We start from the raw sequence: 16,352 nt of genomic DNA, 5'->3' as shown, positions 1-16,352 counted from the left end.
AAATTAGACTGTTGAAAAGAGCATATATATTTAGAGTACATTTTAAACATTAAGAGAACAAGATCAGGTGTGTTTTTATACACAAGGTTAAAAAAAAAAAAAAAAGTTTAAATTCGGCTGGTAATCCTGCTTTAACCCTGCTGGTGCCTTGAAAGACCCAGGCAGGACGGGATTCAAGGAAGAGTTTCCTGTTGTAACATGAAAGCCTTATATCATCTTTTTGTTTTCACTTCTGTGAAAGGATAACTTTCTGTTATATGTTGAGACATTTGATAGTTGGCTTTCGAAATCCTTTCAGCAAACCAGATCAAAACTTTGTCATAGAGACTGACTTAATTCCTGGGGGGAAAAAAAACACCAATGCAAACAAGTATAATTATTGTAGTTTACGTAAACAAAGAAAAAAATCCTGTAAATGACTGCTCTGCCTTCACTGCTGGCTGAGAGTAAATAAGTGCTCAAAGATGTACGCAAAGTAAGACATCATTTCATGGTTTAGCCACATACAGTTACACATCTTGGTCTTGCGAGGAAAGCTACGAACAGGTGTAATTACCTGTAGCATTAGGTATGAGTCACCAATGCCGTTTCAGAGTGTGCCCCTTTTACTGCAACTTTAGCTGTAAGCATTAAGAAGAATGTAAGTGTCTCAAAAGAGGACTCCAACCTTCCTCTTAAATCTTGAATTTTGGAATTTACTATTCAAAATTCAAAACACAATAACAAAAAGCAAAAGGAACTAAAGACATACTCTTTTTAAAGATTTATTTGTGGGCTTGTGTGCCTTGATTGGAGAGACAGGACAGTGGGTAGAGATGGAAATCAGGGAGAGAAAGATTGGGGACTGACATGCGGGAATGGAGCCACAGGTTGGACTCCAACCTGGGCCGCCCGCTTGGAGGACCATAGCCTCCATACATGGGGCACTCACGTGTGTGTTATTTTAACATTCATTCATATCAGGAAGAATCAAAAGCAACTTCCACTTGCTGCAGCAGCGGGAAAACAAAAACGAAGCCATCGAGTGGCTGGTGTGCAGAGTGGGCAGAAATCAAAGGAGTTGTAACATTTAGTCAGAAGACTATAAATATTATGAGAGTTATGAGTAAATTGACACCTGTTTGCAATCATATTTGCCTTAACAACTTAATCACTCGAGATGGAATCCTTAACTGCAATCTGGTTTCCATACAGAGCTGAAATGAGCCAATTTGAGACCAAGTCAGATGGTTCCCAAAATGTCAGAAGAGATGAGCAATTGATCAAAAAGTCTAAAATATTAAGCCTAGTTAAAAGTGTTTAGAGCAATTGTATTACTTTGTAATTCTGCCACATTTGTAACAATAGACAAGATAATTGCTTTGGCATATAGGCTACTATGTTGCATTTCTGTGTAGGTTACCCTCATCCTGATATCCCAGCAAGTCTCCAAATGTGACATCTTACACGACCTAAAAGTTAACAAACACAAAATAGGGCAGCTTAAACCTTTACAAATTCTTGACTTTCAAGCTTCTAAGATCAACTTACAACCACATACACACAAAAACATTCCAGGGGGAAACCTTAAACCTTCCATATTTCAGCCCTACGAAAGAAAAAAAAAAAAAAAAAAAACCCACACACACTTTCTCTCTGCTCCTGGCTACGGTTGAAAAGAAAGGACTCGACGGAACGGCGAAACAGCCAATCAGAAACTCCGGAGATTTCGATTTTCTGACTTCTTCTCCACTATTGGGCCGCTCCGCCCCAAGAGACTGCCTCCCCCGCGCAGCGATTGGTGAGTTTTCCCGGCTCTGTGGAAGTCATTTGAATACGCCTCGCTTTGAGGCTCATAGTGATTAGAGAGCGCTGCTGGTTCAAATTGACTGAACTATCATTCAGCAGCGACACAATGGAGGAGGGCACGGCTCAGACACACTGCTGAGAGACTTATCTCTACCTTCACACCGTGCAGCTCTACGGATACTACTTGGGATAGCCTTGTTTTTTTCTGTGCAACTTTTTCTTCTGCGAGATTGCATTCGGAAATTGAGTTGCATCACACAAGAGGTAAGTTGTTTTATTTTTAGATACAATTTGGCCAAACTTTTTTTTTTTTTTTTCAAAGAAAGCTTCATTGTAATGAAATTGTTTTTTTACGTGATTACAATCTGAGATGGAACTACATTAAACGTTTTTCGGGTTAATACTACGTCACTACCTGCACGTATCAGTCTTATTCTTTACAATAAGGTGTGTAGCGTGGTTATGGCAAACTACAGGATATTTTCTAAACTGACACGTTTTGGTCAGATTATCAGAAGACAGTTTTCATTTTCGTGTTTTATCATCCCTTATGATCTGTTTTTTTTCCTCCTAGCTACATTTGTTGTTGTTGTTGTTGTTATTGTTTACCGCCCATGTGAGTTTATAATTAGCCTGGCTGTCAGACACAAACACAAGTTACTCACGAGCACCTGCGATGGGACTGTGGTTGCACAGCATGGCTTTTTCACAGTCAGCTTTTACTTTTACTGTGTTATGACTCAGTCAGAAACCCATAATGTAGAACAGGCATGGTGGCCTGGTGTGTTCATGTGTTTGCGTGTGTTTGCGTGTGTGTGTGTGTGTGTGTGTGTGTGTGTGTGAGAGAGAGAGGGAGGATTGAACAGATTGTGCATGTGTCTGTGGGGGAAAGAAATAAAGCGAGTGAGAGAACGTGTGTGTTCTGGCCAAAACAGACTCTAAAAAAGCTTTGTTCCCTCCTCACACAAATAAAACAATAGTCCCTCAACTTGCTGAAATAATGGACTCAATTACCTCTTTCTTTGCAGAGCGAGTTAGACAGGCTGCATACATAAAGATAAGATTCAATGTTTTAACTTCTTTCATGATCAACACAAAGGCAAGTCTGAGAAGCACGAGCAACCTCTGTGGTCAAATTGAGCTGCTGTTCACAACTTGTATAAAACCAGTTTGGGATAGATCTTTATAAAGTATGTGTGTGTGTGTGTGTGTGTGTGTGTGTGTGTGTGCGCGCGCGTGTGTGTGTGAGAGACAGGGGAACCCCTTTACACAAGCTTAGTTTTATAATATGTCAGCAGTACAGGAGATAATGTGTCTTTATCCTTTGTGACTCTAGGTTAATACTGTACTAGCCTACTAGATCATACAAGGGACAGGTGTGTGTGTGTGCGCTTCATCCCTGTGTGTGTGTGTGTGTGTGTGTGTGTGTGTGTGTGTGTGTGCGTGTAGAGCCTACCTACAATGGAAGGCATGCTTGAATGCAATGTACCTTTGAATAAGAGAAAAGGGCAGGACCTCACATCTCCACAGTCAATCAGAGTTTGGTGCCCGTGTACATGGCTCTGTTTGCTTCTCTATCAGATTGCAGGTTTTTCAAACTGGTCAGCAGGTCTCTGAGTCGGGTTGTTTTGACAGCGGCTGCAGGCCTTATCTGACCCGAACACTTACTCAAGCGTGAACAGTTTGTTTGAGCTCTGCACTGTTTGGTTCTTCTGGTCAGGTGATGATGATGATGATGATGATGATGATGATGATGATGATGACACTTTTGGTGTCTGGTGGTTAGGGTAGGATGCAGAGTCTGTAACTATTTCTGCAATATGAACATGTGATTTAACTAGCAGTCGGTTACGTTCACCATTGGTGAATGGGACCCCACCCCGTTTAAATGTGTTCATCTTGTTTTAACTGAGCAGCAATGCTCAGTAAAGTAAAGACAATTCTCCTCCTCTCGGGAAGCAACACATCAAAGTTTGAAAGCTTCATCTGAACAGCAGTGAGAGGAACCCTTCTTCCACAGAACAAATGTACTGAATGACCAACGTGAGATATTTCCCCTCACTCACATGTTTTTGTTTTTCTTGTGGTTAAAGTGCTCTGTGGATACCAACCTTTTCTGTGCACAGTTTCTTTAGCATGGCACGCTCTTTAACGGGTTAACTCTTGCGCGCGTTAAACTGTTTAGTCTGCAGTTTAGCCCGAACCACAAGTAAATGATAGGACCGCAGACTGGACTTTGACCTCATGTATTGTTGCGAATAAAGCTGACTGGCAAAGGGTTTCCCACAGCCGACGCTGCTAACTTGCTTATGCTGCGACTTATGAGTGTCAGAGTACATTGGGTACAATGTGGAACAGAGATAGCGTTAGATTAGTTCGGCCTTAAACTACTCACAAAAATAGTTGGAACTGATTCTCTTATCAGGTGCTTTCCTGCACCATGTGTTCACATTGTGTTAACCCACATGCTGACCTCTACACAACCTAGTACATTGGAAGGGTCTTGGCATCCATCAACACAGACTATTGTTAGGTCAGATGTTCTTTAAGGTAACTTAGCTTTAAATTAGGACAATTTCGATTGACCAAGTTAGCTACAAGAGTGCCTGTGTGTGATTCTACAGTAATGTTTTATAGTCTACTACAGTGTAGTGTATTCGTTAATCTTGCTCTTAATGAGACCTGCTGACGTAACTGAGCTCTGAGAGCCTGAGCCAAGTGCAATTTTATCTACTTATGTCAATAAAAGAGTTTCAATGTGCCCCTTTAGCACAGATTCCTGTGACTTTATTGCACTTAGCAAATAAACGTGTGGCTTTATGGCACATTACCTCAGAGTATGTGACGCCTATCGGGTTAATACGAGTTCACACCTTGCGGTACAATAAGACAGTATGCTGCGCTGATTTGACTGATGTGAAAATGATCCCCGCCTCGGTTTTTGTGCGGCGGCAGAGCGTCACACGACCCAGACGATGGCAAGCAGAGTGTGTGAAAGCTGCTGTGTGTGTCTGATCTGCGGTGATCTGCTCTGATCTCTTCCTGGGGGTCTTTGTTTGGTTGTTAATGCCATGCCAGGATAGATAATACCTCTATTGTTGAAGACCTCCCCCTTGTTCTCCCCCTCCCGTTAAAACCGGCCTCAGCAGAGCTGGGTGTACCTTTTTTTTTTTTTTTTTTTTTTTTTTTTAAACCACATTATGTGATTTAGAAGACAAAATATTCTGCGGCAGGAGGTTGAAAGGTTGTTTTTCTTCTACGGAACAAAGTGGAGAAAATTCTTAAGTCATCACTTCCCTCTGTGCTTCATCCCTTTTTATGTCACAGTCAAATACCATCTAAGGATCATACTCATTGAAACCGCATAATTGTGTTGTCTTTTATTAGCAGTTGGGACTCATTTCACCGGTCTGTGAGCAGATGGCATTTGCCTGCAGGCAGCTTGATCAAAATTCAGATACCTTTGATGAACCCGTGCATGCACAAACCCCGCTTCTGTACTCTGTCCATTTGTATTCTTGGTCCTATTTTCAAGCAAAAAAAAAAAAAAATGCCTGCCTGTATTTGCTACCACATCCATCCTCTCTGTGAAGCTGCTTTATTTCAGAGTTTACAAACAAGAGAACATAAACAATTCTTCCAATGTGGAATTATGCGCCCAACATCATCATTAAGTCGCCCGTGGAGAGTCCAACCTATGATTTACGGAGGGTCAAATTTCAGCTCTCCTGCATTTAAACCGCAACTATTCCAAAAGGTCAACTTTTCAGGGATTCAGTCTGGAAAAACCCAAGAAGACTGCTGTTGAAATTTTAGCCTTTTTTTTTTTTTTTTCAACTTTCTGTTGGGTTGCTTTTCAGTGCGAACAGAAAGTTTAAACGGAGGGGGGAAACTGCATTTACTCCAAACAGGAGTAAACATTGCTTAGTAGAAATCTTATCTCAGCTTGACCAGCAGAGCTGCACTTACTCAGATTACATATTGTAATTTCAGGAAGGTAGAGTCCCTGTAATCTTTAAACTGAGTTAGAACAGAAGGCAGAGATCACAGAGTTCAGAGGATGGGCTGGCACTGCACTGGCTTACACTGGCATGTCTCCAGGCGCTGTGGTATACAAGAGTGTGTGTGTGTGTGTGTGTGTGTGTGTGTGTGTGTGTGTGTGTGTGTGTCGCTCAAGCCATCATTTGTTTATGTGTGACATGTGTGTGTGTGTTTGGATTATACCAGCATGGGGCTGGGCGCCATGGTGGACATGGGGGTGTGTGTGTGTGTGTGTGTAAGATGTTGGCTCATGCAGACACTCCTCTGTCGGCGCTGCAATGGACAAACAAAAGTCTGCTGGATCCCTGCAGGGTTTGGATTTCTGGCATTGAGTACGTGCATGTGTATACATCGCTGTGTGGGGTGGGTGTGTACGTCGGTGTGTGTTTGAGGCTCGATTTACGCTAGCATGTGTTTCCAAGACAGACAACAGTAGTGGGATAAAGATGGCTCCAGGGTTAAAGCATGTCTTGTTGGTGATATGGGATCAGCTTTCCTACTTCTGATCCAATTATTTTCCCCATTAAGAGGAAGGAAAAAAAAACTTTTGCTTTGTGAGATCATCCATCTGTGAGCCTATTTATTTTCCTTATGCTGTCCAGTTGCCAAAAACATAGCTTCAAGAATGTGGCAAAAGAATAAATAAATAAAGGAGAGAGTGGGAGTAATCTGTTTTTCCTAAGCCTATTTAAAAAACAAAACAAATGTAACAACAAATAAGTTAAAGGGAAAGTGAATTTCACAGGGAGGTATCTTTCAACAGCGCTGAGCCCACACGTCAAACAGAGTAGGGGTAAAATTATGTGATTAAGTGTAATTATTACTTCCACAGACACATCTAAGTCTGCTCTGTGGGATGGAGCTGCACAAACAGATATTTTCACATGTGAACACGGCAAACACACACAAGTCACATTCACGTGGAGTTATGGAGGGTTTTATCATAGTTCAGGAGTAAGAAGAAAAACAACACAACTCAGGAGACATCTGAACAGATGAGGGATATTTGTTAAGTATGAATATTAGTGTTTGAATACCCAATAAACAAAGAACTGTTTTTCTTTTTTATCCACAATGCAAGCTAACATTCGAATGTTTTCAATACAAACATATTGTGCTTGTTACAACCTCTTCCGTTTGATACTTTTCAGTAGCTATTGATTGATTCAAAATGTGGGTTTTAGAAAATACATTATGTCAGAAAAATCAATATGTGGTGTAAAGTTTGACTCTAGGATGGAAAAAAACTCTGCCTCGTAACTCTTTACTCACTTTTTATTCACTCCCCGGCAGTGGCTACACAGATTGACGATCCCTTCATATCTATAGCAACTTAATAATTCACTTCTCTATCAATGATCTTTTTTATCTTGTGAAATATATTCTGCTGCGCTTTTGCTTCATTCTGCCGTAAAAAATATCAAATAAAGTCAGCACATACTGTTTTAAAGACAACACGAAATCCAAAGTTGACGTGGTTTTGTTTAAAGAGGACAAACAATTTGTAACCGATGTCATACTAATGGGCAATGTTGCATATCAGGGAGTAAAACTGCTTCATTGCTGTTTTCATCTTTTATTTTAATTTTTGCATCATGTAATAAAAAGAATGATCATTTGATGGATTCACCATAAACAGCGAGTCCTGATTGTCTAGTTAATAACTTTTGTGTTTATTGAAAAGTCTATTTTTCCTGGGTAGATGCTCTAAAATGTGTCCCATTGTTTCTAACTCTTAACCACCTCATCATGTCTTTCCTCCAGGTCACCATGCCTCCCACGACCCCGTATGCTGGAAAGTTCAGCTCTTGCGCTGCCTTCAGCAGCAACAACAACCACCCTCAGCCTCACAGCCCGTACCACAGCTGCACCGCCCCGAAGCCAGCCAAGGAGAACCTCTACAACGGCACCTACTCCTCGGCGGAGAACCCCTACGACGTGCCCCAGCCTCACGGTTCGTACCGCAGCTCCTCCGTCTCCTCGGCGACGGCCAGGGAGCATCACTACAACAGCAGCTGCTCGGTCTCGGAGAACCCGTACACGGCGCCGCAGCCTCACAGCCCGCGACAACACAGCACTTCCTGTCCTGGACGGGCGTACCGTCACACCAGCAGCAGCAGCAGCAGCGAGCAGTCTTGCCGTAATAACTCCGTGACAGGGAAAGGGCGAGTTTACGGACATGGCGTCACCGCGAGCTATGGGGAGATGTGTTACCATGACAACAGTTTGGTTTCAGCGTCCCTTGAGGCGCTGATCCAGCACCTGGTTCCAACAGTCGACTACTACCCTGACGTAAGCACCTATAAACCAATCTAAATATTAGGTTTTTTTTCTGGTTGAAAAAGAGAATTGTATGTTACCATTGTTGTGGGGTTCTTTTTGTCTTAGAGTGTTTTTTTTTTTTTTTGTCTTCTCATCTTCAGAGGTCGTATGTATTCACCTTCCTGCTAAGTTCACGCCTCTTCCTGCACCCGTATGAGCTCATGACAAGGGTTTGTCACCTATGTGTGGAGCAGCAGCGGTCTGGAGACACCCTGCTGGATAAGGTGGGCAGATTACACACACACACACACACACACACACACACACACGTGTAAACACAGGTATAAAAATAACTCTCTCTCCCACACAAACTCACACCCACCTTAACACTGTGATACTTACTCACCCACAGACGCTTGCACAGAAGCGTCTTTTTTTGGAGTAAATATTTACTGACTCTTTCATAATCAAGATTTTCCCAGAGACATAGAAAAGGTTTCCAGTTGTCACAAGGGAAACAAAAAAAAATAAAGGGATCTCGTTTACGGGAGCAATAAAATAAACTCATAAGACAAATAAGCATTTTGTGTGTGAAAGACGAAACACAGCTGAGCAGCTATGTTACGAGGTTGAGGTTTTTGTCACAAGACAGACATCCCTGTAAATGTCCTCAAACTGTGTAACGTCAGTGACACCTAAAGAGCCTCGTGACGTGTTTCTCAGATCCGTTTCCGCGAGGTGGCTCCGAAGCTGGTGCAGCTGCTGACCGAGTGGACAGAGACGTTCCCTTACGACTTCAGGGACGAGAGGATGATGCGTTGCCTCAAGGACATGACTCACCATGTGGCCCGGGGGGACGAGGTTAGTGTCACAGTACATTTAGAAATGATTTAAAACAAAAGAAGAGATGGACAAACCTGGAGAGAAAGGTGACAGGTCTAAATCCATCGCATAGACACGGTGAAACTAGACTAAAGAAGTTCATCTTAGGACTAGTCTGCATCCCCAAACCTGAACCAAACATAGCTCTCTTACTTCAGTCAGACCTTAAACCCTGAACATGAATATTTTGTTGATAGATGCCAGAAAAGAGATGCTTAGATGGGCAACACTAATGCCCCTACATAACCATGCTAATGTCGCAATGTCAGTTGATCCACATCTGATCAAGACTAAAACAACCATTGGATAGATTACTCTGTATTTTGAATCTGATTTGATGGTCCTCCTCAGTATCAATTTTTATCCTTTTGGTGATCTCCTGACCATTTATATTCCCCCATCATCTCTTGTTTATGATCAAATATCTGCAAAACTGACATTGTGATTCGCCTCAGTTGAACGCTGTGTTAAGTGCTGATTAGCAAACGCTAGCACACGTTCATTCTGTTCACTTCATTCACCACCTTGTTACAGTTTCCCAGCTACATCAGCTTGTTAGCGAAGTTTTGTTCATCTTGATTCCTACTGTGTTGTGTGAAAGACGTTCCTGCTTCGAGTATCACAACTGATCTTTTTTTTTTCCTCCACAATGTTTTGCACTCAGTACTCCTGGCGAGCCATGCAGCAGATGACGCAGCGTCTGATCAAACGCCTCTCTGCCCTGGGCCAGTATGAGGAGGCCGTTGCCGCGCTAAACGCTGTGGCACTGGAGCGGCCCGCCTCCCTGAAAAGCAAACAGGCCTCCGGACAGCGCAGCGACGTCATGAGCGTCTGTGATGACCCCTTCATTTTAGCCCAGCAGCTCACACACATTGAGCTGGTAAGAAATTAGATGTGCGATGACTCTGCATGTGTCAAGGCCCCTGTGTAACTGTAGGTGTTTGTCTGTTACACAACTTCTCTTGCCCTTTGGTCCCTTTTTATTAATCTAAATAAAGCTAACATTTTACTGTGGCGCTGTAAAGGCAGTACTTAAGAGCCACTTATAGACATAATGAAAATGTTCAGCTTCTAAATTGCCTTCTGTTCTATCATTATGTCATAAAACCGCTTTGTAAGATCGCTTTTATTGCAGCAGTAAATGTTGAAAGAATTAATTATAGCAGTTAATAGAAGCTTAAAAAGCTTTCAGTCATATACATGTTTCTAGAGAGCTATTTTATCTTTAACACGCTTTACATCCACATTTTTACTGGATGTCAGTGTTTTAAATCAACGCTTTTTCATTGCTGTATACACGCTATATTAAAGCTAAAGTCTCATTCTAAACTAATTACATTTTTCTAAAACCTATCTGTGGTTTGGCCGTCTCCCTCCCTCCTTTTGTTCTTTGTCTTTTACAATGAGAATCTCTCTTCATCGCCCCCTTTTCCTTCTTGATCATCTTCCTCAAACAAATCACTAATACTATTGAGCTGATATTTACCATTTTTGTCCTTTGTTCATTGCCTTCAGGACAGATTAAGTTTTATTGGTCCAGAGGAGTTCATCCAAACATTTGCCATGAAGGATCCTCTGGAGAACCATAAGGTACAATTCAGTTTGAATATGTAAAAAGAAACTCTCTTTGCAGTTTCAAAGCTTACACTGTTTTTAACAAAAGTTTAGTGTTGCATACTTCAATCACAGCCATGTAAAACAGACAATAAACCTGAAGTTTACCTCTTAAATAGAATGATTGGATTTCTCCGCCCCCCCCCTTGCAAGATTGCTTAAAATAGTTAACAAATGATTAAAGCTTCATGTTTCTACAAGAGTGGTTCAGTTTTAAGGTCCCATTTTAGTCAGCTTCAGCAGGTTTGTGTATCTTACTGCCACCGCTTGTCGTATAAAGCGTTATGCATGTTTATCATCTAAAGAAGGCTCAGAAATACGCAGCTTGACCCGTATATAATTATCAACATCAAAGGAGTGATATAGGAACCCCCCAGATTACAGTCATTTTGAAGTCATTCTTTATTATTTTCATTTCAAGTGTCTTCAATTTAGATCTGCTTTGAGTGAAATTTGTGGTCGGCTCCTTTTCAAGTTAATTTTCTTTAGAAGCCACATGACAGATCCTACAGGCAGATTAGGGAAATCAGTGCAGTTTTTTTCTTTTTTTTTCAAATGTAGCTTTTTGAAAATGAGTCAAAAACAGTATGAAAGAGCTGTTCTGCGTATGTCTAAGTGTATCTGAAGGGCGCTCTCCCCTCCTAAGTGGTCCTGTGAGTCACATGAAGGGTCGCTTTCAATCAGCGCTGCTGAGAATAAGCTTTCAGCCGCTGTTCGCAGCCATGCTGCATCTCAGCCCTCACCGGTGCAGCGTCTGTTATATAAGACCCACTTTGTATAAAAGAGCGGTTGAGTCAGCGTAAGGGGTCCTGAAGTGTAGTGGGGAAGTTAGGAGTGGAGTGGGCTGCCGGTGTTGTGTAAGCAGTTAATAGAGCTGTGAATCTCTGGGATTACATCATCACCACGGCCAGGTCAAGGTTATTTATACAGCGCTTTTATAATGTTTATTTATATCAAAGTTCCTCTGGCAAACAGGTTCGTCACTGAGTGTCAGACAGAAAACCTAAAACAGATGTAAATGAGTTTAAAATAACAACAAATGCGTCAGACTCCACTCAGCAGGTCCAAAGGTTGTGTGGGTGTGAGTGTCATCAAGAGCCATTTGCAAAGGAAATTACAGAGAAGCAGCAGTCTGCGTCTGTGTGTTACTTTTTTATGCCGGGGATTTTTTTTTTGATAGTGTAAGGAAATGATGCTGATGCCAAAACGAGTATTTATGAAAGATTAACCCAAAGACCACTTTTTTTTGTGGGTCATTTTCTGTATTTTTCAAGGTAGTGCTTTTTAATTTTTAGTTAAATTAAAAAAGACTTAAGCTGGATTCAGATCTTGGTATTGCCTCGGGTCCTCTACCCATAATATTGCCTTTTTCCCACGTGGTTCACATAATATCTTAATGTCCAAAAACCAAAACGAAGAAGCAAATTTGATAGATTTTTAAATACCTTTATACTTCCTGATAATCTGTATGTGTTCTGATGATGTCATCTTCCCTCTTTTTTTTTTAAGGGTTTCTTCCGGAAGCGTAAAACCAGTAACCTGGAGGCCTACGTTAACTGGTTCAACAGACTGAGTTACCTGGTGGCCACAGAGATCTGCATGGTACGTTGAACTTTAAGACAGAACTCTCCAAGTCTGTCTTTGTATTACACACACAGTGGTTTTGTTGTTTATTGGAAGGTTTCAGTTTCCCTTTTCATCCGTTCTGTATTCTGCAGTTCAAGTGAACCACTCAGGGTTTGCTAAAAATCATTTTGGACTTAATAAGAAAACAAGACATTAAAGGAAGAAGGTGCGACATTTTAAAACATAAATATAGCAGAAATCAAGTTTATCCTCATGAATGTCAACAATGAGTGAGAAGCGCTGGCTGTTTTGATGTCGAAGCCGTGTTTACATGGACGGGACGGCTGGCTCACCCCCTTACGTATAAAACATGAGTCAACGACTAAAGAAAAGAAAATCAGCCTTCTCACTGCTTATTTGAATGTCACATACCTGTTTTTAGATCAGTCAGGTCATACTGTGTCAATCTACATTCAATGTGAAGCTACGAGCTAACTTAAGTGTGCTAGCATTAGCCTGCTAGCACAACAATGCAGGCCAAAGGCAATTGCAGCTCGAGCCGAGGACAGTTTTGTCTGCCACTTTGCGCTTAATGGTGCTTAATTATGGCACGTTCCATTTGAAAACGCTGCAAACGTGAGGGAAGCGGGATGGAGGTGTGTGGCTGGAGGAGAGCGGAGGCTTCAGTATGGCAAAGGTGTCGCCAAACAAACGTTTTTCTTTTTTTGTTTGGTTTCATACTGGTGCTCAAGGGCGACATCTACTGGATCAAAAAGTTGTACATTTATTTCATGTAAAAAGTGACCGAGGAGCTTGTAATTCACTTCCTGTTGTGTAATCTCATTACAGCCGGTGAAGAAGAAACACAGAGCACGGATCATCGAGTTCTTCATTGATGTGGCTCAGGAGTGTTTCAACATCGGCAACTTCAACTCTCTCATGGCAATCATCAGTGAGTATTTGGCAGAAAACACACAGACGCTCACTTTTTGGTCAAAAAAGGATTATAAGAAGCCAACATGGCCCCAACATGTGACGATAACAGCCCATTATTGAATTGTAGCTCAGTGTCTTGTTTTGTCCAGAAACCGATAATCAAATTCTAGTAAAAATCAAAGTAAAGAAATAAAGTGCTGGCTGGAGTTTAGCTGACATTAAACAGTTTAAGCAACAATAATTTGAGTTATTGGATGCTTGAAGAAGTCCAGGCTGCTTGTTTTCTTGTGACGCCTCTGTGGATGCACTGTTTACTAATTCTTTCTTTGTCTTTTAGCTGGCATGAACATGAGTCCTGTTGCAAGACTGAGGAAAACCTGGAGTAAAGTCAACACTGACAAGTTTGAAATCCTGGAGGTGAGAACACTCGCATGCATTCAGTGATGTTTTCCACAATACAGTTATGATTTTGTCTTAATTCGATTTTTCTTGTTTAAAAATGTTCTGTTCAAATGAAGATTCCTGGACTCCCTTGCCTGTATGCATTTGTTGTGGTGATCAACTTCGCCTCTGTCTGATTCTTTCAGCACCAGATGGACCCTTCAAGTAACTTCACCAACTACCGCACTGCGCTCCGCGGTGCCACCCAGAGGTCTGAGACCGCACACAGCAGCCAGGAGAAGGTACGAGTGCATCCACGAAGAAAGAAACAGAAAAAAAAAACACTTAACTTCTCTTTATGTGAGATGTCAATTGAAAATGGACCTTTTCTCCTTTCTCCAGATTGTGATTCCTTTCTTCAGTCTGCTCATTAAAGACATCTACTTCCTGAATGAAGGCTGTGCCAGCAGGCTGCCTAATGGACACATCAACTTTGAGGTCAGTCCAGTTTCACATCCATGATCAGTATTTAAGTGAAGCAGGCTGAGCTCTGTGTTTTCAGTTTGCTTACCGTTGTGAAATAACAAAAGACAGTACTATAGTCCCATCCAAACAGTAAGACATGATCATTCACTGTGATTTTATGTGACGCTGCACTGAAATGATTTACAGTGAGTGGTTGAAAAGAGGCTTTCTTGTATGATGTAATGATTCCCCCTTGTGGCAAAGAAGAGCATTACATATTCTCTTCATCCAATTTCAGATGGCACAGTTAGATGGCATCATCTAACTGTGCCATCTGTTGTGATGTTTGAAGTCATTCTATTTGCGCATTATGTGCTTTGTGTTTTTGATGTATTTTCTGGATCTGAAGGAGATAACATGTTCTTTTTTAAATTTATTACCCAACAGAAACTATGGGAGCTTGCAAAGCAGGTGAGCGAGTTTCTGGTTTGGCGTCAGGTGGTTTGTCCATTTGACAGAGACCGCCGGATCCTCCAATGCCTCGTCACCACACCTGTCTTCACAGAAGACGGTTAGTATGCAATCCCCTTCCGGTTTATATGATCGTACTGCCCTGTAGCCGGAGCTAATTAAACTAAGGTTCTGTCTGTTTTATTACATCAGAGCTGCATCTGGCCTCATACGAGAGTGAAGGACCTGAGAATAACATGGAGAAAGACAGTCGGAGGTCTCTTAGGTAGGTGAACGACACACATACCTGCACACTCTTTGTGGGTCACATCATCTCAGCCGTTACAGATTCAAAATCAGCTAACATAAAAACACTGATCTTTCTATCTTCTTTGTTACAGATCTTCCCTGCTTCATCGAGAGAACCGGTCATAAGCGTACGACAGAGAATGACAATCCCTTTCACTCTTCAGACTGTAAATAAACAGGGTGTTAAAGGCTACAAGTTTCTCCAAAGTGTCTCATGAAATGGACCCTTTTTACACTCCCATGTTCCCAACTCGAAGCTGTGGGTCAAATATGGATCTGCAGGGCGACAAACGCAGCTGAGCCCGTGTTCTCACAGATCAACAGAAGATAGTTCAGTTTTTTCCTTTGAGCTCTTAGTAAGCATGAACGACGCTTAAATCAGATACTGATGAGAATCATCCAGTATCATCCAGCCAAAGGACCTCTTTATTGGATTAGTAATATAATCCTCTGCCTTGCAAGCATTCAGACTTTTTTTTTCAAATTGATTCCAAAGAAGATCTTGGATTACAGATCATCAGCGGTGGTTCTTTGACAGAAGCTCTGCCCAAGGCACTTACGGGATTTCAGATGACTACAGAAGTTATTAAGAAAAAAAAACTTTGGAAGCATGAAGAGTCTGTTTTGACTCTGCATGGGACAAATATGGACTGGTCTGCTTATATAACAACATTAGCACTGCTTCTCTTCTCTCTAAGAAACCTCAGAGAGAGGAGAGAGACACTCTCCGAGGAAGAGTTGATTATCATCGACCTCTGCTATAAGTGACAGGCTAACAACGGCTTGTAGAAGTGTTGTCTGCATTGTTGTCTTGTTGAGTGCATGCTTTTTATGCAAACACCTTGATCATAAGCTGCCCAACAACCTCGTTTCACTCCAATTTCCTCCAACACCGATTTCCAGCTATCCCACAGGCATTTGAGACTTTTATCTTTATACAAACTCATCATGCAACTAATAATACATCAGCTACATATCAAGACTCTGCATCAATCACATGCTATGTGGCTCCAAACACGTTTCGACAATGTGCACTCTGACTGCCTTTTGGTGATGCAAGGTGATTGTGATTGGCAAAATCCTGTTAATCATGCGAGCTAGTTTAAACTGCACTTCAGTGGGTTTTTTGTGTTTTTGTAAAATGGGATTTGGTGACTCCTATTATTAGGTGTCTTGCTAAACAGTATTACGTTGTATTTTGTATCAATGTGTTTTTATCTTTATTATCTCTTTAAGTGTTACTTTGAGGTAATTGCTGGTTGGCTGGCTCTGTTTTGGTAAGCTATTTTTCTCAATGCTACAGCAGATGTATGACAAGAGTGTTTCTGGGTCTGAATGAAGTATATTTGTGTGTATGTGCAGAATCCACAGGAGCGTCGTCCTCTACCCTGTGAGGGTGCGAGTGTGATGTGATCCTCTAAATTCTGCCTTTTTTCGAAATAAATGTGACGCTATTTTTATGTTTTAAAAAAAAAAGCTCATTTTATGTTTCATTTTATAAGTGTTTTCCATGGAAGATTCAATCTTTTTCTTGTGTATCATTTGTGTAACCGGTCAGGGTACTTGTACTGAAGGTCTTTGTGTAAAGAGAATTCTATTTTTTTTCCCCTGAAATAAACAAAAGAACTCAATATGATCTCCTTTGGTTTGATTTGATC

General features: G+C 41.4%; 1 protein-coding gene across 1 annotated transcript; it reads left to right on the top strand.

Annotated features, from left to right (window-relative positions):
• Positions 1 to 1,830: 1,830 nt before the first annotated feature.
• Positions 1,831 to 16,325, top strand: LOC132992623 (ras-GEF domain-containing family member 1B-B-like). The gene is made up of 14 exons (XM_061062056.1): positions 1,831 to 2,052; positions 7,594 to 8,121; positions 8,253 to 8,375; positions 8,815 to 8,952; positions 9,638 to 9,853; positions 10,489 to 10,563; positions 12,097 to 12,189; positions 13,003 to 13,105; positions 13,427 to 13,506; positions 13,677 to 13,772; positions 13,873 to 13,968; positions 14,383 to 14,506; positions 14,599 to 14,671; positions 14,787 to 16,325. Exons 2-14 carry the CDS (start codon positions 7,600 to 7,602, stop codon positions 14,818 to 14,820), a joined length of 1,773 nt encoding a protein of 590 aa, XP_060918039.1. The 5' UTR covers positions 1,831 to 2,052; positions 7,594 to 7,599; the 3' UTR covers positions 14,821 to 16,325.
• Positions 16,326 to 16,352: the final 27 nt, after the last annotated feature.

This window comes from Labrus mixtus, chromosome 17 (assembly GCF_963584025.1).
Source record: "Labrus mixtus chromosome 17, fLabMix1.1, whole genome shotgun sequence".
Taxonomy (NCBI): domain Eukaryota; kingdom Metazoa; phylum Chordata; class Actinopteri; order Labriformes; family Labridae; genus Labrus; species Labrus mixtus.
The sequence above is the reverse complement of the archived record's forward strand: the minus strand, read 5'-3'. Positions and strand labels throughout refer to the sequence as shown.